At 44.5% G+C, this 26,423-nt stretch overlaps 1 protein-coding gene across 1 annotated transcript in view; it reads left to right on the top strand.

Moving 5' to 3' along the window:
* Window positions 1-950: 950 nt before the first annotated feature.
* Window positions 951-26,423, top strand: part of gucy2cb (guanylate cyclase 2Cb) — a 57,137-nt gene continuing 31,664 nt past the window's right edge. The window contains exons 1-12 of the mRNA XM_056296834.1: window positions 951-1,166; window positions 4,202-4,308; window positions 6,605-6,672; window positions 7,199-7,414; window positions 10,031-10,155; window positions 10,446-10,548; window positions 13,141-13,255; window positions 13,895-14,036; window positions 17,872-17,954; window positions 18,854-18,962; window positions 23,785-23,866; window positions 24,997-25,099. Of these exons, the coding sequence (XP_056152809.1) occupies window positions 971-1,166; window positions 4,202-4,308; window positions 6,605-6,672; window positions 7,199-7,414; window positions 10,031-10,155; window positions 10,446-10,548; window positions 13,141-13,255; window positions 13,895-14,036; window positions 17,872-17,954; window positions 18,854-18,962; window positions 23,785-23,866; window positions 24,997-25,099 (1,449 nt within the window). The 5' untranslated portion in view covers window positions 951-970. The remainder of the gene's footprint in view (window positions 1,167-4,201; window positions 4,309-6,604; window positions 6,673-7,198; window positions 7,415-10,030; window positions 10,156-10,445; window positions 10,549-13,140; window positions 13,256-13,894; window positions 14,037-17,871; window positions 17,955-18,853; window positions 18,963-23,784; window positions 23,867-24,996; window positions 25,100-26,423) is intronic.

The raw sequence follows: 26,423 nt of genomic DNA, 5'->3' as shown, positions 1-26,423 counted from the left end.
CACACACACACACACACACACACACACACACACACACACACACATTTGGTTTGGGTTATCCGTAAAGTCGTGGGAGCTAAATTCACATAGACTCTCTTCCAGGCCCGTCCATAGACACCGTTAACTCACTTAGTGGTCTAGCTAATCCAGCAGGCCTGCACGCCTCATAGCAACCAGTAACCACGTCTTCAAACTGGCTGGTTGGTGGTTCAAAGATGGAGTCTTAAAGGAAATGAACAAATTCATCTTTTTAATTTGTTTGTAGGCCACCTGGTGGTGTTTTTTTTTTTTTTGTCCTGTGTGCGCTTTCACTTACGGTACAATGCAAAGCAACTGAATATACAAAATGTGCTCTATGGATACGGTTTGATTGATTGACTGATGACTTGATTGATTGACTGACTGATTGTGATGACCACTGACTTCACGGATCACACATTTACCTCTCTAAAGGTGTTTCTGTATTCTGTCTGCCCGCTTTACGACCTTCGTACCGTGGTGACACTTTTTTTTTATGGACGCCACCCAACCAACCCCCCTGTTCTCACTGTTTGTGTGGATGTGCGGTTGTACATTAACATCTTCGTGAGCGGCAGACAGGTGAGTGACCAACCTGGAGGAGGACAGGTGTGGTTTGATAGAGAGAAACCTGGATCCTGAAACTGCTCAGCTGGACGGGACATTTTTCCAACTGGGAGTCCTGGAATAACAAGACTTTTTGCACAAAAATCCATAAAGGAAAGCTCATGGAAAGTCTCCCACACGGATAAACCAACTCTCAACTCTCACTGTTTAAATGAGTGGATGGATACTGTAAACCTGCACACAGCTCCTTAGTCCACCTGTCCCGCTGGCTTCAGTCTGACCGCGAACTGGATTCACTGTCGATCAGGAAACCAAGGAAGAAGCCAGAAGACCTTTGAAATAAACCTATGAAATACACGTGCACGGAGGGGGACGTGTAGAAGACATGGGCGGCGGTGGAGCGTGGCTGTGCGTGTTGGTTCTGGTCGCAGGCCGGTGTCGGGCCATTAAGGACTGTCTGGACGGGATCCAAATCAACGTGATTGAGATGGACGACGACGAGTTTCCGTGGAGTCTCAAGTTGGTGGAACACGCAGTTCGTGAAGCCATCGAACAGGATTCCCTCATCAACGGCCCGCTCGGTAAACTCTTCCCTGGAACAGAACAGCAAAAGGGAACTTCATATCATATGTAGTAGCCAGATGGAAGCAGATAAACAAAAATATGCCAATAAACCACACATACTGATAAATTATACTTACCTGTAAATTAAAATTCACTGTACATTGTAAATTATACCCATAAATTATATAAATTATACTAGTATGACAGTAGAGTTGCTTCAAGTGAGCGAGATGCGATCAGCTGAGGAGAAAATCATAAAATCTGTGTTTTTCCTGACGTTGGTTTTGAATGAAAAACCAAAAGCAGAACTGATCATGTCTCACATTGTTTGGAGTAACTAAAAGTACCTAAAAAAATCCACGTGACACCTGGTTTCTGTATACTGAAGTACACTATCAATATTATAATGTTAGACTAAAATATGATCCAACTAATATGCTCATCATAACATGTTAATATGAAAATACTTTACTAGTAGTATTACGCAATGCTGTCATACTATTAAACCATGCTAAATTAATAATTTAATCATTAATAATTGGTTTAATAAAGCCAAAGAATTCGAGAATTCAACTCTTGTTTCTGACACATACTTGGCACATTACAGCATGTATGTATTGTAAGGACCACGGATGTGTAGACTCGCTAGCCCTTGGCTCACGGGTTGGACCCTTTAGTTGACTGGTTAGCGCAGTCGCCCGGGTTCGCTTCCCCGCTGCCCCCTGAATTCACTACAGTATGTACAGTGGCTTGCAAAAGTATTCATACCCCTTGAACTTTTCCACATTTTGTCACGTTACGACCACAAACATAAATATTTTTTATTGGAATTTTATGTGAAAGACCAACACAAAGTGGCACACAATTGTGAAGTACAAAGAAAATTATTCATGATTTTAAATTTTTTTTTTACAAATAAAAAACTGAGAAGTGCGGTGTGCAAAAGTATTCAGCCCCCTTTTCTCTGAGTGCAACCAATTGCCTTCAGAAGTCGCCTGATGATTGCTGAATGATCGAATGTTGACCTAACGACTAAATATAGTCAACCTGTGTGTAATCTAATCTCAGTACAAATACAGCTGTTCTGTGACGGCCTCAGAGGTTTATTAAGAGAATATTGGGGAGCAAACAGCATCATGAAGTCCAAGGAACACACCAGACAGGTCAAGGATAAAGTTGTGGAGAGGTTTAAAGCAGGGTTAGGCTATAAAAAGATTTCCCAAGCTTTGAACATCTCACGGAGCACTGTTCAATCCATCATCCGGAAATGGAAGGAGTATGGCACAACTGCAAACCTACCAAGACACGGCCGTCCACCTAAACTTACAGGCCGAACAAGGAGAGCACTGATCAGAGATGCAGCCAAGAGGCCCATGGTGACTCTGGACGAACTGCAGAGATCCACAGCTCAGGTGGGGGAATCTGTCCACAGCACAACTATTGGTAGTGCACTGCACAAATCTGGCCTTTATGGAAGAGTGGCAAGAAGAAAGCCATTGTTAAAAGAAAACCACAAGAAGTCCCGTTTGCAGTTTGCCAGAAGCCATGTGGGGGACACAGCAAACATGTGGAAGAAGGTGCTCTGGTTAGATGAGACCAAAATTGAACTTTTTGGCCTAAATGCAAAACGCTATGTGTGGCGGAAAACTAACACTGCACATCACTCTGAACACACCATCATCCCCACTGTCCAACATGGTGGTGGCAGCATCATGCTCTGGGGGTGCTTCTCTTCAGCAGGGACAGGGAAGATGGTCAGAGTTGATGGGAAGATGGATGGAGCCAAATACAGGGCAATCTTGGAAGAAAACCTGTTTGAGTCTGCAAAAGACTTGAGACTGGGGCGGAGGTTCACCTTCCAGCAGGACAACGACCCTAAACATAAAGCCAGGGCTACAATGGACGGGTTTAAAACAAAACATATTCATGTGTTAGAATGGCCCAGTCAAAGTCCAGACCTAAATCCAATTGAGAATCTGTGGCAAGATCTGAAAACTGCCGTTCCCAAATGCTCTCCATCTAATCTGACTGAGCTTGAGCTGTTTTGCAAAGAAGAATGGGCAAAAATTTCAGTCTCTACATGTGCAAAGCTGGTAGAGACATACCCCAAAAGACTTGCAGCTGTAATTGCAGCAAAAGGCGGTTCCACAAAGTGTTGACTCAGGGGGGCTGAATACTTTTGCACGCCGCACTTTTCAGTTTTTTATTTGTAAATTTTTTTTTTAAATCATGTATAATTTTCTTTGTACTTCACAATTGTGTGCCACTTTGTGTTGGTCTTTCACATAAAATTCCAACAAAATATATTTATGTTTGTGGTCGAAACGTGACAAAATGTGGAAAAGTTCAAGGGGTATGAATACTTTTGCAAGCCACTGTATGTCCTATACATACATATACATACAGTATGTATGTATTTATGTACCGTATGTATGTCGGTTTCCTCCCACAGTGCAAAGACATGCAGGTCAGGTCAATCGGCCGTACTAAAATTGCCCCTAGGTGTGAATGTGTGTGTGTGTGTGTGTGTGTCAGCCCTGTGATGGACTGGCGGCTGGTCCAGGGTATCTCCTTGCCTGCCGCCCAGTGACTGCTGGGATAGGCCCCAGCATCCCCGTGACCCTGAGTAAGGATAATCGGTTTGGAGAATGAATGAATGAATGTATGTATGTCCTTAGATTTTCTTGACAACTGCTCATCCAAACAACTTCACACTCGACACTGCATTCCCTGGGGTCCTCAGCAATACACCCGCCAAGTGTGATGTTAATCGGATGAACGGTTGTTGAGGACATTGAGGGACACAATGTCTTGATGCATGCTCAATAATCCAGGTAAGAGAATCAAAGAAGGTTGAATCTGGACACAACGTTTATTGACAGTTACGTTTCATCACTCGGGTGAGTGACGGAAGGACAAAATGACAGACAGATTCCTTCCATTTTAGTTAGATTCTAGTTTTGTGGTGATTTATTATAACACCTTGGGCTTATCTTAAGCAGAGTTTTAATCATGTTGTAGCACCTCTCTTTCTGTCTCTCTTATAATAAAGGCACTAACCTCACAGCCAACTTCAGAGGTTTTAACCTGCAGCACTACAACCGGAAGGGCTGCGGTGGCAGTACATGTGGGGGAGTGGAGATTGTCAAAAACCTGACGGTGAGTTCAAGATGTCTCCTAAAACGACGAAACTAAGGAATACAAAAAAAAAAAGAAAGACGAACAATGAGCTCAATAAACACCCTGATATAAGGGTACCCCAGCCTGACGTACGTTAATTTAGTAGCAACTGTAGCGAATTCAACAAATTCGGGGGGGAACCGCCGCAGTCGGGATGCGAATCAGCAGCTCCCACACAGCGGCCGACGTCACTAACCGCTCGGCTAAAGGGTCAGACCCGTTAGCTAGGGGCTAACGTGTCTTATTAGTAGTTTTGTGGCGTTAGAAAACAACGAGACAGGAGACGTGAGAGTAGACGTAGTCGAGGTAGTTTACTAGCTCCAATTTAGCATGTCATACATTCGACAACGACACTGAACTGTTAACCGGAAGCGGAAGTGCATTATCTGACCCCTCGCCTCTTCCCTTAAAGGTACACCGTCCTCTTAGGCGAATGTCTCTCGTTATATATATGTGGGTCACCACAGTTTACACAATGTCGCCTCAGATTAGGTTAGGCCGAAAAAGAAGCTGCCCATGCGTTCAATGAGTAAAATAGTTCACAAGAAAAATATAATAGCTAGATAATAACGTATTCGTCACGTTCTTACCATTTTCTGAAGCGGAGATCCGGCCAGGCGCTAACTGAGCGCTGAAATGCCGTAAATCCTTATTAAAGGCCCCAAGTAACGCGTCTCAGTAAGGGCCCGGATGTACTCCAGAGCGGACACGGACAACTGCGCACTAGTAGTACTGATGCACTTACTGGAGTACGCGTTTCGCACATGCGCAGTGGATCGGCGTTACGTATTTCGGGGCAAAGTGGCGACATACATGGAAGAAGAAGAAGAGCTGCTTAGTGTGTTGTATTTAGCACAATTGGAGGGGAAAAAAGAAGCGGAAAGCAAGCAGTGGCGCCCCCAGACATGTTTCATAGGGGGGGCCAAATGGGGCCACTGAAAATCTTGGGGTGGCACACCAAAACCAGAAGCCATGACTGAATTTCGGGAATTCTATGATGCTGTTGTAGTATACTGTATAGCAGGGGTGGCTAACCATGTGCCATGGAGAGCCATATGTATGCAGGTTTTCATTCCAGCCGGACTCCACATCAGGTGATTTCACTAATTAGCAACCCTTCACCCAAAGAGGAAAACTGCATCAGTGAAATCACCTGGTGTGGAGTCGGATTGGAATGAAAACCTGCATACATACACATGGCTCTCCATGGCACATGGTTAGCCACCGCCGCTGTATAGCCTAGTGGAAAACTGTCAATATGAGAGTTAAGAAAAATATACATTATTGATTTAAATGAACAGCACCTAATGTAAGATATCAGATAGAAGCATATTCTGCATAATCAGAAGTATATTCTGCATATGCGACTCGTGGCTGGGGGGGCAGCGGGGGGGGGCCAGGGATGGTATCGGGGTCCCTTGGGGGCGCCACTGAAAGCAAGGATATGGCGTGTGCGGCCGCTCAGTCGCGACAGGGCCGAGGAAGGGGAGTCCAGGTTCAGCACGTCGGTGCAGGAAGTGCGCGTCATGGACGAGGAAAGGCACCCTCGGTATTTTCGGATGTCGGGTGAATTTGTGCACATCTGGTTAGCTTTGTAGTGTTTTAATGGCGAATTGTAAAGACGAGGGTAACGACGGGCCTCTTCGCACGGCCTCGCTTCAAAGTCGGCGTCCATGTTTGTTTACCAGCGCATGCGCGCTTGCGCCCTTGTCGCTCTCGCGCGCTTTATAAACCCGTGTTGTCCGCGTCACCTCCCGGTGTCCGCGGGTTTGTGACTGACGCCATGACACCCGCTGTCGATTTTCCCGCCATAAATTGGTCGCCATCTTTAGCTAGCGCTCATATATGACGTTTGAGTCAGCGCTTTACTCGGCGGGAACGTGCCAACAGCGCGTCAGCCCGCCATGGCAGCGCCGCTCCGGAGTTTATTCCGGCGCCGCCATACGGGCGACATTTGACTCGTCGAACCAAGTAGGTGGGAGCTTTAACCCCGCGTTGAACACGGGTTTCCTCAAGGGGAAATTCGGGTTTTCCAAACGGGGAAATACCGTGGGGATTATGACTCGCCACCGGGCATCTTCCGGTTAATTTCGGCCCACAGAATCACGAAATGGCTAGCTAGGTCCCCAACGCAGTCGTTAGCATACCTCTGTATTTGTGTCTATCTGTCTGTCTCTCTCTTACACACACACACACACACACACATACATATACAAACACATACATACATATACACACACACAACTTAACCATTGTTTTCCGTCCTCCCTTGCAGAATTCGGGGGAAGTTGGCTGTGCCCTGCTGGGACCAACCTGTACCTATGCCACCTTTCACATGGTCGAGTAAGAGCTGCTTGTGTTGTCCTGGAATAATTGTTCAGTGTGTGTGTGTGTGTGTGTGTCTCTGTGTGTGTGTGTCTGTGTGTGTGTTATTTACCTTAAATCACTGCCTGCAATCAAGTCCCTGTCTCTTATCTCTGTGTTGTTTTTAGTCCCTGTCTCTTATCTCTGTGTTGTTTTTGGCATCATCATTTCTTGATGTTTTTTGCTGCAATGAAAATAATCCAATAATTTCTTTTATGTTTTTAGCTTATACAATATAAATATCCATGAACACGTGTGAACTACATTCAGTAAAACCATAAGTGTTAAAGAGACCAGTGACATCTTACCTAACCCTCCCCCTCTGATACTTAATTGCTGTCTGTCCCTCTCTTTTTCTGTCTACCTGCCTCCTTCTCTTTGTCTCCTTTCTCCACATCACTCAATCTCCCCACCCCCTTTCTGTCCTCATCTGTGTGTGTGTGTGTGTGTGTGTGTGTGTGTGTGTGTGTGTGTGTGTGTGTGTGTGTGTGTGTGTGTGTGTTAGCGCGGAGGTGGGCCTGAAGCTCGCGAAGCCCATCATCTCTGCAGGTAGCTTCGGTCTTTCTTGTGACTATAAGCCCAACTTGCAACGCCTGCTGCCACCGGCACGGAAGATCTTCAGCTTCTTCACACGGTTCTGGGAGACTTCAAACCAGATCAAGGATGAATGGAAGACTGTCTTTGTTTACAAGAAGCAGACCAACACCGAGGACTGCTTCTGGTGAGTCAGTCAACAAATCAACCAGTCGACTCAATCAGTCAATCAATCAAGCAATCAGTCAATCCACCAATCAGACGATCAGTCAGTCAATCATTCAGTCACACTTGGTGGCATAATTACTTAGTGCCTCTCAGTTAATTTAGTTGGGTAACACTCCTAACACAGTGGTTAGTATTGTTGGTACACAGTAGGAGGATTGTGAGTTTGATACCTGGATGTTCCTGGATGTGTTTACATCTGTTTCCTCCCGCAGTCCAAAGATGACTTGTATTTTAGTTGATTTTGAGACTCTACTTATGCACACACACACACACACACACACACACACACACACACACAAAGTTTCAGGTAGTCGTGGATGGTGTCCGAGTGATTGCGTGAGTGTTTCAGTGATAGACTGGTGATTTGTCCATGGCATCTTTCTCTTTCTTTGCATGTCTTCGTTCTGAAGGAGGAAACTGGCAAAACACAAAAGGATTCCAAACTCAATGAAAAACTGACAATAATTTCACAAATCATGTCTGCTCATCATTAAGTAAAAGTTGTTTTACAGTGAAAGACTGAACAAATGAGCGACAAAAGTTTCTCAGAATTTCTGGACTAGATTGTTGGATGGTGATTTGTTGTGCGATATATACAGTCAGATGTTGTGAGAATAATACATTTTGACTGTATTTTATGTTGAAGCACAGTGGGGCATAAATAGTGCTTCTGTGCAGGATGCAACATTTTACAAGCTATATTCGCTAACCTTAATTTGCAAATGAAGTAGCTTAAAGGAGCAATTCACTCCAAAGTCAAAAATTCATGTTTTTCCTTTTGCCTGTAGTGCTATTTATCCATCTAGATTATTTTGGTGCGAGTTGCCCAGGTTTGGTGATAACGGCCGTACAGATAGCTGCCTTCTCTCAAATACAATGGAAATGGATGGCACTCGACTTATGTTGCATAAAGCACCAAAGAAACACATTTGAAAATCTCAACAGTAATGTCTCCAGAAATCATGACCCGGTTACTCAAGATAATCCACAGACCTTGTTGTGAGCAGTTTCATGTAGGTGTGGTTCGGTCTAAGAAAATAGTTCAATATCAGGGTCAGGGGCACATGTCTTTTTGATGGAAGGAAACCAGCGCATCCAGAGGAAATTCGTGCAGACACAAGGAGAACATGCAAACTCCACACAGAAAGGACCTGAGATGGCCTGGGGTTTGAACCCAGGACCTTCTTGTTGTGAGGCAATAGTGCTAACCACTGGGCCACTGTGCCACCTGCTGATAAGCCAGCTGATTAGATTAGGCAGTTTTATGGAGAATACTAGGCATCTGGAGTAGGAAGCTAGAGAGGAGAAAACCCATGTAACTCAACCTCCAAATAATTAGGTCAGTGGGTCACTGAAACAGATGTACAGATTCACAGATGTATGGTTTATTGGTTATAAGATATCTCTGGTTTTCTCTGTACCACTTAATAACTCTGCCTTTATCTAGTCATGTCTTTTTATCAAATTACAAATGGTTACTTATCATGTCCTGCTCCAGTGGTTTTCAACATGAGGTCCAGGGACCTTCAAGAGTTCCTCATGTGGCTACTTGGGGGTCACTAGCAAATTAGATGGCACATTTTCACTTCTGTTAAATTCACTATAAGTTAAAGCAAAAAGAAAATGTTAAAGAATGGTTATTTTGGTATTTGGATAGCAAAAAGCAAACCTCTCCAGTGGGATGTCTCTGGAGCAAAATCCTTCATCAAAGAGGAATCGTGGGTCCTTGGCCCCATTTACACTTGGCAATAAAATGAGTCTTGGGTAATGAGATAGCAATCTGATAGTACTTATTTGGATAAAAATCTTTAAATGCAACATCTGCACCCGTTGCAGATAGATTGTAATTCTTTTTTTTTTCCTCCCCAATTGTATCTGGCCAATTATCCCACTCTTCCGAGCCGTCCCGGTTGCTGCTCCACACCCTCTGCCGATCTGGATACATGTGGAGTCGCCAGCCACTGCTTTTCACTTGACAGTGAGGAGTTTTGCCAGGGGGACATAGTGCGTGGGAGGGTCACACTGTTCCCCTCCCCTCTGAACAGGTGCCCTGACCGACCAGAGGAGGCGCTAGTGCGGCAACCAGGACACATTGACCGCAGACACGGCCAATTGTGTCTGTAGGGACCCCCGACCAAGCCGGAGGTAACACGGAGATTCGAACCGCCGATCCCCGTGTTGGTAGCGGAATAGACTGCCACGCCACCCTGATGCCCCGATATATTGTAATTCTGTTACATTATAATTATCAATCCACTTTGGGAGGCGGTTTGAGATGCAGTGTGGCTATAACTTAGTGTAAATGTGTTTCGGGGTGATATATAGTACTCCTCATCCTGTGTCAGTAAAAAGGTTTGTTATATGCACGGGGAAGGTCTGGTGTGTGCAGTCGGGATTTCTATCAGGCTACTGGAGACACGTTTGTGAAAACGGGTGGTTAAAATGCATTCTGATACAATCTGGATCCAAGTAAAATTCCAAGCATTAATAATGGGAATAGTGATTTGGAAAACCCTGAGCCGGACTGACTTCAGAGATAACGGATAAATCACAGAGTTTAATTGTTCTGCTGCAGGTACATAAACGCTCTGGATGCAGGCTCTGCCCACTTTTCCATAACACATTTTCAAAGGAAACTTCTGCGGAAACCCGAAGAGCTTAAAAAAGAACTGTCGTCCCCGAGAAGCAGATCGAGCAACCGTGAGTCCTTCAAACGCTCATCAGCTTCGCAGCTGCAAGATTGACATTAAATGGAGGGGGATAGAGATGGCAGTTTAACATACAATATAGCGTGTTTTAAACTCCCTACCTGTGTATGTGTGCGTGCGCCTGCACGTGCGCTCTTATAGTTTTACTCAGCATAAATACATTGTTTTTATGTATTTTTTATTTCAAAAATAATTTTGCTATTTGGCAAGTAATAACCATTGGAATATGTAACATGTCATAATATGGAATCTGCAGTGTTATGTCTTCTGCTGTCTTTACAGTTTTCATTGTGTGTGGATCTCCTAATGACTTGTTGGAGGTGAAAAATGGAAGTGTTGAGGCAGACAGCAAAGAAGTGGTTTTCATTCTTATTGATCTTTACAAGTCAGTGCTCTCTCTGTCTCTCTCTGTCTCTGTCTTTCTGTCATTCATTTTTTTCCTCTGTCTTCATCCCCCGCTTTCTCAGCCCCCATACCACACACATCCTGCTTACACACACACACACACACACACTCAAGTTCACTTTATTATCATATACATATAAAAAGTACTATGTACCTTCAAATTCAATGAAATGCATGTGCCCTGTCTCTCAGCCCTTAAATCTATATATAAGGAAATAATAACTAGCAACAAAATAAGAAATCAGGAATCTCACAAAATAATAAATCAATGAAAGTTATATAAGGCGCCTACTGTTCATTATTCTGATGGCGTGGAGGTAAAAACTCTTTGAGTTGGCTGGTCGGGGGTTTGATACACTGTAAGCGCTGTCCTGAGGGAAGGAGGAGAACAGACCATGTGCTGCATGGCTGTTGTCCTCCATCATACTCGGGGGGGCTTTCTTCTGCACCGGGTGGTGTACATGTCCTGAAGCTGTGGCAGTGCTGCCCCTATGATTTTTGAAGCCATTTTTACTATCCTTCTCAGTTGTTTGTTGTCCTGTTCAGTCAGGCTGCCAAACCCCACCAGTATGCAGTAAGGATGCTCTCTATGGGGGTCTGATAGTAAATGACCAGGGTTTTTGTGGACATTCTGAAATTTTGAACACATCTCAGAAAGTATAGTTTCTGTTGGACCTTCGTTATGATACAACTGATGGTTAGAGACCAGGAGAGGGAGTCTGAGATCTTAAAGCCTAAAAATCTGAAGTTCTTCACAATTTCAACAGGGACATCATTGATGTAAACTGGTGTCGGAACCGTTTTGGACTTCCTAAAAATCAGCAATTATCTCCTTCGTTTTCTCAACATTTAGGGAAAGGTTGTGATCTTGAAACCATATGGATAGGTCCCTTACCTTCTTCCTTTAGGCATCTTCACTGTTGTCATTTATCAGTCTAATTACTGTGGAGTCATCTGCCAATGTCACTCTGCTGTCATGATATTTAGCAACACAGTCATGTGTGAACAGACTGTAGAGGAAGGGACTAGGGCAACAACCCTGCTGTGCTCCTGTGTGGAGAACTATGGTAGATGTCATGTGTGAACACACTGTAGAGTAAGGGACTAGGGCAACAACCCTGCCGTGCTCCTATGTGGAGAACTATGGTAGATGTCATGTGTGAACAGACTGTAGAGTAAGGGACTAGGGCAACAACCCTGCTGTGTTCCTGTGTGGAGAGCTATGGTAGATGTCATATGTGAACAGACTGTAGAGGAAGGGACTAGGGCAACAACCCTGCCGTGCTCCTGTGTAGAGAACTATGGTAGATGTCATGTGTGAACACAATGTGGAGTAAGGGACTAGGGTAACAACCCTGCTGTGCTCCTCTGTGGAGAACTACAGTAGATGAGTAGCTGTCTCGCTGTCTTAGGTCTGCCTGTCAGAAAGTCATATAACCACTTCCAGATGGAATTACAAAGACCAAGGTCCCTAAGCTTTAACACACCAATTTAAACGGTATGATGGTAGTAAATGTAGAGCTATAGTCAATAAACAACATTCTGACATAGGCGTTTTTTTTCCTTCAAGGTGTTTTAATACAGTATGCAGAGCCAACGGCACGGCATCTTCCACACATCTATTTGACCGATAAGTAAACTGTAGCGGATCAAGGTTGACAGGAATGTTGAGACTTATGTGTTTCTTAACTAGTTTTTCCAAGCATTTCGTTATTACTGAGGTGAAAGCAACAGGTCTGTAGTCATTAAGACAGGATACTGATGATTTTTTTGGGTACAGACACAATAAGGATTTTCTTGAAAGTTTTCAAAAAGACATGCATGTTAGGGTTAATACTCCTGTTTGTGCCCCTGAGCAAGGCAATGGAAAGAAGAACTGGAGTTTGTCCCCAGGCGCTGCAGCTGTACACTGCTCCTATGGGTTAAATGCAGAGAACAAATTCGTTGTAAGAATACTTGATGTGTTACCTCGTTGAGTGAGTGCCCAACAAGGTTCTGTGTATTGTCCGGAGGTCCCGAGTTACACTCAAAGCGGGCATAGAACCTGTTCAGGTCACCCGGAAGTGAAGCGATGTTGTTGGTAAAACCACCTGGCTTGGGTTTGTAGTTCATTATCACTTGCAGTCCCTGCCGTTGTAAAGTTGTTCTAGCTTATCACAGTATTGTTTTTTGGCTGACTTGATGGCCTTCATCAGCACGTACCTGGCTTCCATGTAGCAGTCCTTATCACCGGCTTTAAAAGTAGCAGTCCTTTCTTTTAGTCTCCGCTGAATGTCACTATTAATCCAGGGTTTCTGATTCGGGTTAAAGCGGACGGTACGAGTGGGAATACAGGTGTTCACACAGGATTTAACATAGTTACTGTATCGGCTTATTTGTTCAGGATCTGGGTTTTCCTAAAAACCGTCAAGTCTGTTGAATCAAAACAATCATGAAGTTTGAACTCACACACACACGCACACTTGTCTTCCTTCACTATGAGAATCAGTGCACCAGCTCAGGCTCAGATGTGTTGGAGTGTCTTTGGCAGCAGTGAGTTCATCACCTCTCCAATATCACCATCTCTTCACAGTGATAACTACTACACCAACCAGACCTCCATGCCACACATGAAGAATGTGTTGGTTCTCACCATGCCGCAGACACGCAACTACACAGTGGGCACGGTTGTTGCAGAAAACACCACGGTGCGAATCTAGCAAATACCTCTGTTGTATTCCTACTCCCTGCTATTTGGTGGGGCAAATAATTGTTGATACTGAGGAAACTGAACCTGTTTTATCTGCTGAGTATGTTTTCAAATACCAAGTTTCTAACTTGATGTTACACAGCTGTTTTGTACATAGAGTTTCAGGACATTATCCTATACTTGCATAGATTTCATAAATGTAAAATTATAAACTTTACTATACAGAGAATTACAGGCTTGTCTTTAGAATATGGAAATTATCACATTACATAATGATGTTAAAATAAAGCCTGTTGCCAGGCTCTGCTCATATCTGCAGAATAATTAAACGTTGAGTCTCTGCTATCAGCGAAGTCAGTCCAGCTTAGTGTTTTCCAAAGCTTTTCATATCAGGAGCCCTGTTGACACTAGTTTCACAAAACTTAAATCCATATGGATGCATTGAAATCCACATGTTGAATGGGAAGTTTAGAGTTGCAAATAAAAGCCAACTTTGTTGGTTTCAGTGTCTTGTTCAGTGGCATTAAGGCAAAATGCCAGGCTGATAACGGACCTCTGTTTTTAAAGCACCGAGCCAGATTATCTCTTTCACTCTCTCTCTCTCTCTCTCTCTCTCTGTCTGTCTCTCTTTTCCCAGATGAACGACTACATGGCAGCGTACCATGACTCTGTGCTGCTCTTGGGCGACATAATGCGGGACATCTGGAAAAAGCCTCATCTAGAGGTTCAACAAACAGAGTCCATCAATGTCAATTACTTCCGGAACATTTCCTTCAATGGTACAGAAGGGGTGGGTGGGGGGTTAGATATGAGGAGAGAGGGTGTGTGGATGTATGTATGGTGGTGATGAGAGAACGAAGATTAGGTTCAAATCCAGTGATATTCAAAACAAAATCAGAATCAGGTTGGCAAGCACAAGAGCGAGTGATTTTCAAAACTAAACAACCAAAAATAAGTGAAACTGTGATGTAGGAAGAAGTAGAAACTTCCTGGTTGAGACCACATGCAGTCAGCAAGACAGGTGTACAATTTCCCGTTGTAATTAAAAGCACAAGAAGAAATAGCAAGTGAAAAGAAATGGAATCAGAGCAGTCCTGATGAAAGATGTCGAGCGTTTCGGTGTGTGACGTGGGAGCTGGAGCAGGTCGACTCCGTCGGCTTCAATCAAATTTATCTTCTTTCCTTTTTCCGTGTCTATGATTGACACATTGACTGCTGGACAGAGATGGATAAACCTGGAGGCGCGTCCGCGGTGGCGTAGCGGTCTAAGCATCGGCTTGGTGTCGATGCAGTTGCCCACTGGGGACTGGGGTTCGCGCCCCGGTCCTGTCAGATCCGACTATGGCCGGACTCGATGAAGCAGCAATCATTGGCAACGCTGTCTTCGGGAGGGGGGCGGAGTCGGCTTGTGTTCGTCATGTGAATGCGCCTCTGTGTGTGTCGGAAAAACAGTGGTTCGGCTTGGATTCGCCTTGTCACGAAAGTGGGGAGGCGCTTTCCTTCGAGACTGCCGGCCGGGGAGATGCAGTTGGCGAACGCATGCAATACGAGGGTGGGTGTTTGAATTAAAATAGGGATCAATTGGCCACTAAATTGGGAGAAAAAAGGGAAAAATCAGAAATAAATAAAAAAAAACAAAAACCTGGAGGCTGCAGCTGTGACCACCTCGTGTCTTTTTATTTGTGGATTTCCCCCCCCCTTTTTTCTCCCAGTTGTACTTGGCCAATTGCCCCACTCTTCGAAGCCGTCCCGGTCGTTGCTCCACCCCCTCTGCCGATCCGGGGAGGGCTGCAGACTACCACATGCCTCCTCACATACATGTGGAGTCACCAGCTGCATCTATTCACCTGACAATGAGAAGTTTCAGCAGAGGGATGTAGTGCGTGGGAGGATCACGTTATTCCCCCCAGTTCCCCCTCCCCCCTGAACAGGTGCCCCAACCGACCAGAGGAGGCACTAGTGCAGCGACCAGGACACATACCCACATCCGGCTTCCCACCCGCAGACATGGCCTATTGTGTCCGTAGGGACGCCTGACCAAGCTTGAGGTAACACAGGGATTTGAACCAGCGATCCCTGTGTTGGTAGGCAACAGAATAGACTGCCATGCTACCTGGATGCCTGATGGTCTCTTTATTAAGGTGAAGGTGTGGTCTTGAACAATTTTTGCCCACTGATAATGGCTAATAATAGTAACAGGAAGAAAATGGTGACAATGTGTGCGTGCTAGCTTCTAGCTCGCCCGCTGGTAATAGATAAGGAAAGACTTATGTTTAAACAACACGAGATAATCTAGTCAACAATAAAGTGAGTTTTTCTGTTCTTTTTACGAACCTTTGCCACACGTTCCCAGCTGGAACCACTTCGGGTCATTTCGAATGGAGGTCATATTGCACCACCAGAAAGCGCTGATGATAGGAAATTCCACAGCCATGGATCTCCCCACAGCTGTTGCGCTGGAGATGTTTCCATGGGTATGACTGCCATTGGACTAGTTGCAGAGGGGTTGACGCCGGAACTCCGGTTTTCTCACTGAGGAGGCATGGTGCACAGTCACTGACAAGTGCTTCGATGTCATGGTCAATGCCTGGCCACCAGACGAGGTCTCTGCACTGCTGTTTAAGCTTAACGATGCCCACGTGCACCTCATGTGCCATTGATAGCACACGTGCACGCAGGCCCCCGGGCACCACAGTGCAATGCCTCTGGAGACACAGACATTGCCCCAGCATGAGACTTCATCACACACCCTAGCAAATAGAATGAGCTCCTCAGGAACCTTCGCTGGCCATCCGGCGCATATGTACGTGTGTAACATGGTCAGTATGGGGTAGCTCCTCCAATGACACTGCTGGCTGTAGGTGTGTGTGGAGCATCTGGATGGGTTCATGTTCTATATTGTCACCTGGAGAGACAATTGGTGTGGGGACATCGATAGAACGTGAGAGTAGGTCGGCGACCACATTATCCCTCCCAGGAATACATTTCAGCTCATAATCATATCGCCCCAGGCGTTCACCCCATCTGTGCAGACGCAGGGGTTTATGGCCAGAGCCCGATGCTGTCAGCAATGCGGTCAAGGCCTGATGGTCTGTTCAGAGGATGAAACGCTGTCCATAGAGGTCGAGGTGCCACCTCTCAGAGGCCCAAACACAGGCGAGCGCCTCATGCTTACCTACAGAGTAATGCTGTTCTGTTGGTGTTAAAACCCAGGAGGCAAAGGCTGCAGATGTCTCCACCCCATCCTGTACCTGTGACAGGACTGCTCCAATCGCATGAGCTGAGGCATCACAGGTGACGATAGTCGGGCAGTCTGAATTCAAGTGGGCCAAAACGGGGTGTTGTGAGCTGGGCTTTCAGTGTTTGCATGGCCTCTGAACTCGCTGTGGTCCAGTTCCATCACTCCTCTTTCTTAAGCAGCTGGCGGAAGGGTACAGTGGTCTGTGAGTAGTGGGGCAGGAAACGAAGGTACTAGGCCGTCATGCCTAAAAACGAGGCCACCTGTGCGGCTGACGTTGGCTCCGGGATCCTGTGGATCCCTTCAACGTTCGACTGCAGAGCAGCAGTCCCCCTGGCTGAGAGGCGGGACCCCAAAAAGTGTATGGCTGGGGCTGCAAAGCCACATGTTTCCTCATTCAATATCAGGTTATTCTCCAAAAGGCCCTGGGTCACCCTCTGGTGGCGCTTGTTGTGTGTCTTGATGTCTGGAGCATGAACAACCGTGTCATCGAGGAAGACCGCTACACCAGGGATGCCAGCCAAGATGGTGCTCATCACCTTCTGAAAGCAGCGAGGGACGGAGCTTAACCCGAATGGCATCTGAGTGTATTGGAACACCCCAGCGTTTGTCACAAAGACAGTGTGAGGTCCCTGCCGGCTGAGTTGAGTGGCACCTGCAGATAGCCCTGGCACAGGTCAAGCTTTGTGAACACTGTTGAGCCATAAAATTGTGCGGTGAGCTCCTCAGAGGGAGGCAAAGGGTATCTGTCTGGGATCACTGCCTTTTTTCAGTTAAAGGCAATGGGGAACATATAAGTTTTAATGTAGTTTGAAACGCGCTCAGAGTTTGGGAGAGTCTTTTTATCGTCTGTTTGAACTTTGAATAGTTAGTGGACCATCCTCAGATGACCTGAGAGTTAGAGTAGCTTGGTATCCTCCTCATCACATTGTTCATATATCTTATAAATCCATTATAATCCCATTATTCTCTTTCAGTGTTGTATAAATTGTGTAAACATAGCATCCATTGCATGTTGTCTGTCTCGGGAGAGAGACCCCCTCCTCTGTTGCTCTCCCTGGGGTTCTTCCTATTTTTTCTCCCTATTAAAAGGTTTTTTTTTTTAGGGAGTTGTTCCTTATCTGATGTGAGGGTCTAAGGACAGAATGTTCTTTTGCTGTAAAGCCCCTCAAGGCACATTTTTGATTTGTGATAATGGGCTACACAAATAAAATTACTTGACTTAGACAGAGCTCATATGGTAGAAGTCAGAGATGTAAAAGAGGAAAGAATAAGGTTGAAGTGCCAAAGCTGACAGACCACAGGCAAGGCACTGGCAAATAAGGAAATGATAATCCTAATGGTCTGATTTATGAGCGCTGTGTGTTTCCATGCAGGTAGCGCTGGGATCTACAAACTAGATGTGCACGGCGACCGAGATGTGATATTCTCCATCATCTACACCACGAGTAATAACAAGGTAGCCCGCCTGTCCTGTTCACAGGTTTAAATATGACAATTAACTGGATCATCTTTACTTTGATGACTCATTACCATCATCTTTGATGATATTTACAATACAGAAAATTTCAATTTACTCCAAAACAGTATTTATCTATTTCTTAAGAAAAAAGATTTCTTGAATTTATCAGTGAAACATTTATGAAACATTGGAGTTGCTATTATTAGACAAATAAGTTGTTTGGTTTTTTTTTTTTTGCCTTTCCCCCCTCTTTTTCTCCCCAATTGTGCTTGGCCAATTACCTTATCCTATTTCCAAGTCGTTCCGGCCGCTGCTCCAGCCCCCCGCTGATCCAGGGAGGGCTGCAGACTACCACATGCCTCCTCCGATACATGTGGAGTCACCAGCCACTGCTTTTCACCTGACAGTGAGGAGGTTCACCAGGGGGACGTAGCACGTGGGAGGATCATGCTATTACCCCCTGTTCCCCCTCCCCCCTGAACAGGCGCCCCGACCAACCAGAGGAGGCGCTAGTGCAACGATCAGGACACATACCCACATCCGGCTTCCCACCCGCAGACACAGCCAATTGTGTCTGTAGGGACGCCCAACCAAGCAGGAGGTAACACGGGGAGTCGAACCTATAATCCCCATGTTGGTAGGCAACGGAATAGACCACTACGCTACCTGGACGCCCCAAATAGTCGTTTTTTTTAGCTTTGAGCAAAAAGGTTTTGAATTTGTTTTGCCTTCAACAGTAACCCAAATTTGCCTTTACCCTCAAACCAAAGATCATTCTTCAAGCTCAGCTGTCACCCTCGTCAGAGTGTGGCTGTGTCACATTTTCATACGGTCCTTTCTTGAAGCTTTATGCTGCGTAGACGTGTGGAATTAATGTTCTTCTATGTGCTCCTCAGTATAAAATGCTGTGTACATTTGATACGGAGAACAACCAAACCAGGGTGGTGGATTCAAACCCTTCTTTCATCTGGGGAAAAAAACTTCCTAGAGACAGACCAGACCAGGGTATGGCTTATACACACACACACACACCTTTTCGCGAATGTGTGATGCAGCATTTAGCATTTATTAACTTCCATGGACACAATTGATTTATTGAGATGTGCAGGACAACATTGTGTAAGATTTAGATATGCTATCTCAATCTGTCTCTCGCTCTTTCTCTCTCACTTGCTCTCTCTCTCCGCTCTCTCTCTTTCACTTGCTCTCTCTCGCTCGCTCCCTCTCTCTTGCTCTCTCTCGCTTGCTCTCTCCGCGCTCTCTCTCTCTGGCTCTCTCTGCTTGCTCTCTCTCGCTCACTCTTACTTGCTCTCTCTCTCTCTCTGTCCCCCCCCCCAAAAATAAACACACGGCACATTTTGTAAATAAACCACACCTTGTTGTGACTGTTATGTCCATTAGCAATTCATTAGCTGTCATTAATGCAGTTTTTTTTGGAACCCCCCCCCCTTTTCTCCCCAATTGTATCCGGCCAATTACCCCACTCTTCCAAGCCGTCCCGGTCGCTGCTCCACCCCCTCTGCTGATCCAGGAAGGGCTGCAGACTACCACATGCCTCCTCCGATACATGTGGAGTCATCAGCCCCATCAGATAACTGCTGACACCACTCTGCTGTCGAGTGTTGAGGACAAACTCCAGTTTATCTGTCAGGAGACGTTTTATTGCCTTAAACTGGAACCAGGGGATTTTATAAGACATGGGTGGCTGCCAACTAGGACACGGCACCTTGCTGCAAGAGTGAAAACAAAAGATATGGACATTAACAACTCCTTCTTGATCTTTTCCTACCAATGTAGCATAAATTCAGCATCCTACCAGTAAGACAATTTCCCCCTTTGGAGACAATAAAGTTTATCTTATCTTATTGAGAACTGATTATTCTTATAAATTTCCCTTGAAACCAATGGCAGCCACCACACAAACTGAGACAGATGTCTGCAGCCAAAAGATGACACTGGAGGAAGGGCTAATTCCAAAGCAAAATTGGAGTTTCAGAAGCAGTGGGCATGGAGAAAGTTGGACTTATATTCATGTGACTTCCTCATAGCAACGAATAACGCATCAAGCTTTCTATATGTAATCGAACCGTGTCCCCTCCCCCATAAAAATAGTACTTTAGTGCAAACCAATGCCCTGCAGTAGATCCACTGGCCTCAAGATCAGTGTCTTTGGTCAACATGATGAGAGTGCTCACTAATCGCTACATAACCTTAACTCTAAACTTAATTCTAAAACTGGGTTCATGTCCGATAGGCAGGGGTGGAGAGTAACGAAGTACATTTACTTGAGTACTGTACTTAAGTACATTTTTCAAGTAGCTGTATTTTACTTGAGTATTCATTTTTTTGGAAACGTATGACTTTTACTCCAGTACATTTGAAAGACAAATATTGTACTTTTGACTCCACTACATTTCTATGAGGGTTCCCATTACCCTGCACTCACACTGGTAGTGACTTTATCGCTGTATGTCGCCAAGTCGCCGTGTCGCTGGCTGCAGCAAGTCACTGTTGCTTGCTGCAGCCAGTTTGTAGGTGTTGCTAACGTAGTTTTGAGGAAGTGGGCTACAAAATGTATTGACAGGAGATTACTCAATTTTCTAAAAAAATTTATATACTTATAAATATATATTATACTTTATATTGATATTTTATATTTACATTGTCTTTGCTATATTCATCGTGGAGTTGTATGTTTGTATTTTCTTAAAGGCAAGCCCGTTAATATATCGCCCAATATATGCGTGAACCAGTAAATCAGGTGCATTCCTGCTGAAAAATATGTTTTGGAGGGAATTTAGGTTCCTGTAAATAGTGTGATCTTGCTTCAAACATTACCATTTCACCATGGACCGCAAAGTAGCATTTGCAATCACTGCTATCCATGTGCGGAGATGACACCGCCAGAGCAGATTTTTATATGAACAGTTTAATTTTAGCTGATTTGCTTACAAAAAAATAAGTCCTGCTCCTAATCATTCACATAGGATATGTAGTGTTCATGAGGAAGTTTAGCTAGTATCATCGTGATGCATGCTCAATAATCCAGGTAAGAAAAATAAAAGGTTGAATCAGTTCATCTGGATACAACGGTTATTGACAGATACGTTTCATCACTCAACTAAGTGACATCTTCATTCTAAACTGATTGCAGGTATCCCCACTCCTTATAAACAATACAGTGCCTAACGACTGAAAACAACGACCTGTTTCATATGCAAATGTGGGTGTGACAATTGATCATGTGTACTATTCACAGAGGATTAAGGATTGTTGCAATCAAAGCAGTGTAAGACGGTGACAGATGTATGCTTAGCCCCCCCCCAGTTGAGGAATGGTCATTCCCTCTTAACATAGTGTCCAAAACGCAGGGCTTATCCACAGGGATATCTCAAGGGTCAGTGCTTGGTCCCCTTCTCTTTTAAGTATAAACCACCTCACTTGGTGCAATCATCTACTCCCATGGTTTCTCATACCATTGCTATGCTGATGATACCCAGCTCTTCCTATCATTCCCGCCAGATAACCTCAGTCTCAGCAGGGATGGTCGTTCCCTCTTAACGTAGATGGCCTCTTTGACTCCCCATTCAAACCATCGTTCCTCCCTATCAAGGATGAGCATATCCTCATCCCTGAAAGAGTGGCCACTGGCTTGTAGATGGGTGTATATGTGTTAGCTCTCCTGTGTTGTGCCATTCTTTTGGACAGCATCTGTTTAGTTTCCCCAATATACAAGTCACTGCAATCCTCCTGGCACCGAATAGCATAGACTATATTGCTCTGTTTGTGCCAGGGGACCCAATCCTTGGGGTGGACCCGATCCTTGGGGCAGACCAACTTCTGGCGCAGCCTGTTTTGGGGTTTGAAAGCAACTGAGATGCAGTTGCGCACTCATCAGCTGCCAATGTGATTCTATGACGATATCATATTGGCAGCTGATGCGTGCGCGACACACGAAACAAGCTTGTATTGAAATGGATTAAAGTTTTTTTAACCTACATCTATCTTAATAAATTAATTATATATATACACTACCGTTCAAAAGTTTGGGATCACCCAAACAATTTCGTGTTTTCCATGAAAAGTCACACTTATTCACCACCATATGTTGTGAAATGAATAGAAAATAGAGTCAAGACATTGACAAGGTTAGAAATAATGATTTGTATTTGAAATAAGATTTTTTTTACATCAAACTTTGCTTTCGTCAAAGAATCCTCCATTTGCAGCAATTACAGCATTGCAGACCTTTGGCCTTCTAGCTGTTAATTTGTTGAGGTAATCTGGAGAAATTGCACCCCACGCTTCCAGAAGCAGCTCCCACAAGTTGGATTGGTTGGATGGGCACTTCTTTGAGCAGATTGAGTTTCTGGAGCATCACATTTGTGGGGTCAATTAAACGCTCAAAATGGCCAGAAAAAGAGAACTTTCATCTGAAACTCGACAGTCTATTCTTGTTCTTAGAAATGAAGGCTATTCCATGCGAGAAATTGCTAAGAAATTGAAGATTTCCTACACCGGTGTGTACTACTCCCTTCAGAGGACAGCACAAACAGGCTCTAACAGGTACTATTTAATGAAGATGCCAGTTGGGGACCTGTGAGGCGTCTGTTTCTCAAACTAGAGACTCTAATGTACTTATCTTCTTGCTCAGTTGTGCAACGCGGCCTCCCACTTCTTTTTCTACTCTGGTTAGAGCCTGTTTGTGCTGTCCTCTGAAGGGAGTAGTACACACCGGTGTAGGAAATCTTCAATTTCTTAGCAATTTCTCACATGGAATAGCCTTCATTTCTAAGAACAAGAATAGACTGTCGAGTTTCAGATGAAAGTTCTCTTTTTCTGGCCATTTTGAGCGTTTAATTGACCCCACAAATGTGATGCTCCAGAAACTCAATCTGCTCAAAGAAGTGCCCATCCAACCAATCCAACTTGTGGGAGCTGCTTCTGGAAGCGTGGGGTGCAATTTCTCCAGATTACCTCAACAAATTAACAGCTAGAATGCCAAAGGTCTGCAATGCTGTAATTGCTGCAAATGGAGGATTCTTTGACGAAAGCAAAGTTTGATGTAAAAAAAATCTTATTTCAAATACAAATCATTATTTCTAACCTTGTCAATGTCTTGACTCTATTTTCTATTCATTTCACAACATATGGTGGTGAATAAGTGTGACTTTTCATGGAAAACACAAAATTGTTTGGGTGATCCCAAACTTTTGAACGGTAGTGTATATATATATGGCACGGTGGCGTAGTGGTTAGCGCGGTCGCCTCACAGTAAGAAGGTCCTGGGTTTGAGCCTCAGGGTAGTCCAAAGACATGTAGATCAGGTGAATCGTCCATACTAAATTGTCCCTAGGTGTGATTGTGTGTGGGTGTGTGTGTGTGTGTGTGTGTGTCGGCCCTATGTGACAGTCTGGCGGCCTGTCCTGTCTGCTTGGGTTTCCTCTGGGGGCTCCAGTTTCCTCCCACAGTCCAAAGACATGTAGGTCAGGTGAATCGGCCGTACTAAATTGTCCCTAGGTGTGAATGTGTGTATGTCTCCCCGCCTGCTGCCCAATGACTGCTGGGATAGGCTCCAGCATCCCCACGACCCTGAGAGCAGGATAAGCGGTTCGGAAAATGGATGGATATATATGTATATATCTCCTCACTAAATTTCAGAACATTGTCACAGGTGGAGGGTTAGAGTTTGCCATGCCTATTTGCTGATGCTATATTGATGACGCTGTTCTGAAAGCCCTGGATTTCAGTGAGATCTCTTGAGGCTAATCTCTGGCCTGACAGGAAGTAAATGTCTTGTTTATCTCCCTGTGTTGTTTTCCATCAGACATAAAGTGGCACACCATCATTGTCATTGTGTTGGCGGTCACTGTTGTCGTGGTGGCCACCATCGCCTTCATTTTCTATAGGTGAGAAATAACATCCCAGTCATTATCCTACAATGTTTTTATGATTACCCACAATAACAGGCTGTCGCTGCATGCCTGCAGCCTTAATCTGAATAATATATGACAACCCGGTTTTTAGAACATATTGTGTTAATGCACTATAATTAGCAAGCTGTAAATAGTGATTAATGAATAATTAATTAGGACACATAAGCTCTTAGAACCCACTTGCTAACATTAACAGATGGCTTGAAAATAGTAATAACTGTCTTATTAATACATCTTGTAACGTATCTAGCATCTTCTTCCTCTTTTAATCTAAATTTAACCTCTTCCTATTAACGCTTACCAGACTAGACTGTCTAGACCAGTGGTCACCAGCCCTGCAGCTGGAGAGCTACCGTCCTGCTGGTTTTCACTCTAACCCTTATTTAACACATCTGATTCCATTAATCAAGGTCTTGGTGAGGAGGTAATCAGTAGAATCAGAGGTGGTAGATTAGGGTTGGAGTGAAAACCGGCAGGATGATAGCTCTCCAGGTTCGGTGACCACTGGTCTAGAGCAACAGATTTACCCTAACCTGAACCGTTTAGGACTTTGTGTCTAAACTTAACCTTCAGGTTCAGAAATGTAAACTCTAATTGATTTTTTATTATCAAATTTTCTTGTGTTTTTGTTCTTTAACTCTTAGTAACTACTACTATTACTACTTCTACTATTACTACTATGTAACATTATTTTAAAAATTATGAGACGCATCAATATTTTAAACCCATCTGCTAATGTGGACAAATGTGTTGTAAGAGCTTACAAGTGCCCCATTACTCATTTTTTAATCACCATTTACAGCTACTCATCATGAAGCGTGACACATTTATTTCACTGAATAAACATTTTTTCTTGGTAAAATTAAGTTTGCCAGACAGTCTAACCGAATGTAAATTGCTGAGGCCTGTTAAAAGACGTGCTGGAATAGTATTTGAGATTTAAAAATGAAGCAACGGAAGATAGAAAAGGAAGGGAATATGGGGTGGGGGGGTGTTTATATAATCCCACCCAAAAGATGTTCTGTCCTTAAATTTAGATTTTGATTTGATTTAATTTACGCTTCTGATCAAAGGCCTGACTCTATTGTGGTCTTTGCATTCAGACAGAACAGGAGAGACCGTCTGATCAGGAAGAGGTGGTCTCACATCCCCATGGATCGCATCAGCCTTCTGGAACAAAACGAACACAACGTGATCTCACTGAAGGTGAGGACGGGCAGGCTACAAGACCCGTAAGTGGTTCTGAGTGGCTAAAGCTGTTGTTAAGTTGCCCCGTGAATGCACACCTGTGACCTCATAACAAATAACTTAAGATGTCATCCACCGGCTAGAAAAGGACTACCGTATACTCTAGTACTTACTAGCAGGGGTGGGATGTTATGAACATTTCATATCATGACTACCCTGGCTAAAATAATTGCGATTCACAATATTATCCTGATAATCATCAAAATATGCTTAAAGTGGCACTAAAACGCACTTGACTCACTTTACCCTTGCATTTTTTTAAGAAACAAATATTTTTATTGCATCACAGATAGGATACACAGCTTTTTTTTTTCCCTCCCTTTTTCTCCCCAATTGTATCCGGCCAATTACCCCACTCTTCCGAGCTGTCGCAGTCGCTGCTCCACCCCCTCTGCTGATCCGGGGAGGTCTGCAGACTACCACATGCCTCCTCCCATACATGTGGAGTTGCCAGCCGCTTCTATTCACCTGACAGTGAGGAGTTTCGCCAGGGGGATGTAGCGCGTGGGAGGATCACGCTATTCTCCCCAGTCCCCCCCCAAACAGGCGCCCTGACTGACCAGAGGAGGCGCTAATCCAGCAACCGGGACACATACCAACATGCGGCTTTCCACCCGCACACGCCCAATTGTGTCTGTAGGGATGCACGACCAAGCCGGAGGTAAGACGGGGATTCAAACAGCCAATTCCCATGTTGGTAGACACACATCTTTCTGGCTGGACTGGCCAGAGGGGGACAGCCCTACAAATGTGGATGTCCCTGACTGATTGACTGAGTGATCAGTTTGTTAAACGATTGGGCCGCTGGATCAGGTGACCCAGCGACAGCTCCAGCTAGCGGCGACCAACAACATCACTGAAGTTACATGATTAGTCGGCCAACCAAATACATCGCTGGTAAACACGGAAGTGGTAGTTTCCCTATTGGCCCTGCATCAGCACAGCGGTTTGCACACTAACGAATGTAATATATAGCTGCTCGCAGATACTACTGAAACCCCTCATTGCGAAAAAAGTCCAATTCACCAACACCAGCGCTAACAGCCACACGCAGTTAGAGTGAAATTTATGTCTTCGGAGAGTGGGTGTTTTTTATTGCTATCCACGATAAAATCCCATATCGTCCCATCCCTACTTACTAGTGTTGGCAGTCTCTTTGTTTGACTGCTGTCACTTGACTGAAGGATAAGTTTATATTATTCATATTAAATTTTTATTAATGAGTATTGAAACTTCTAAAAAACTATTTGCAGTTATATATCTAAATTCTTCCCAAGATGGC

The sequence above is a fragment of the Lampris incognitus genome, chromosome 17, assembly GCF_029633865.1.
Source record: "Lampris incognitus isolate fLamInc1 chromosome 17, fLamInc1.hap2, whole genome shotgun sequence".
Taxonomy (NCBI): Eukaryota; Metazoa; Chordata; class Actinopteri; order Lampriformes; family Lampridae; genus Lampris; species Lampris incognitus.
This window is presented reverse-complemented; position numbering and strand designations above follow the sequence as displayed.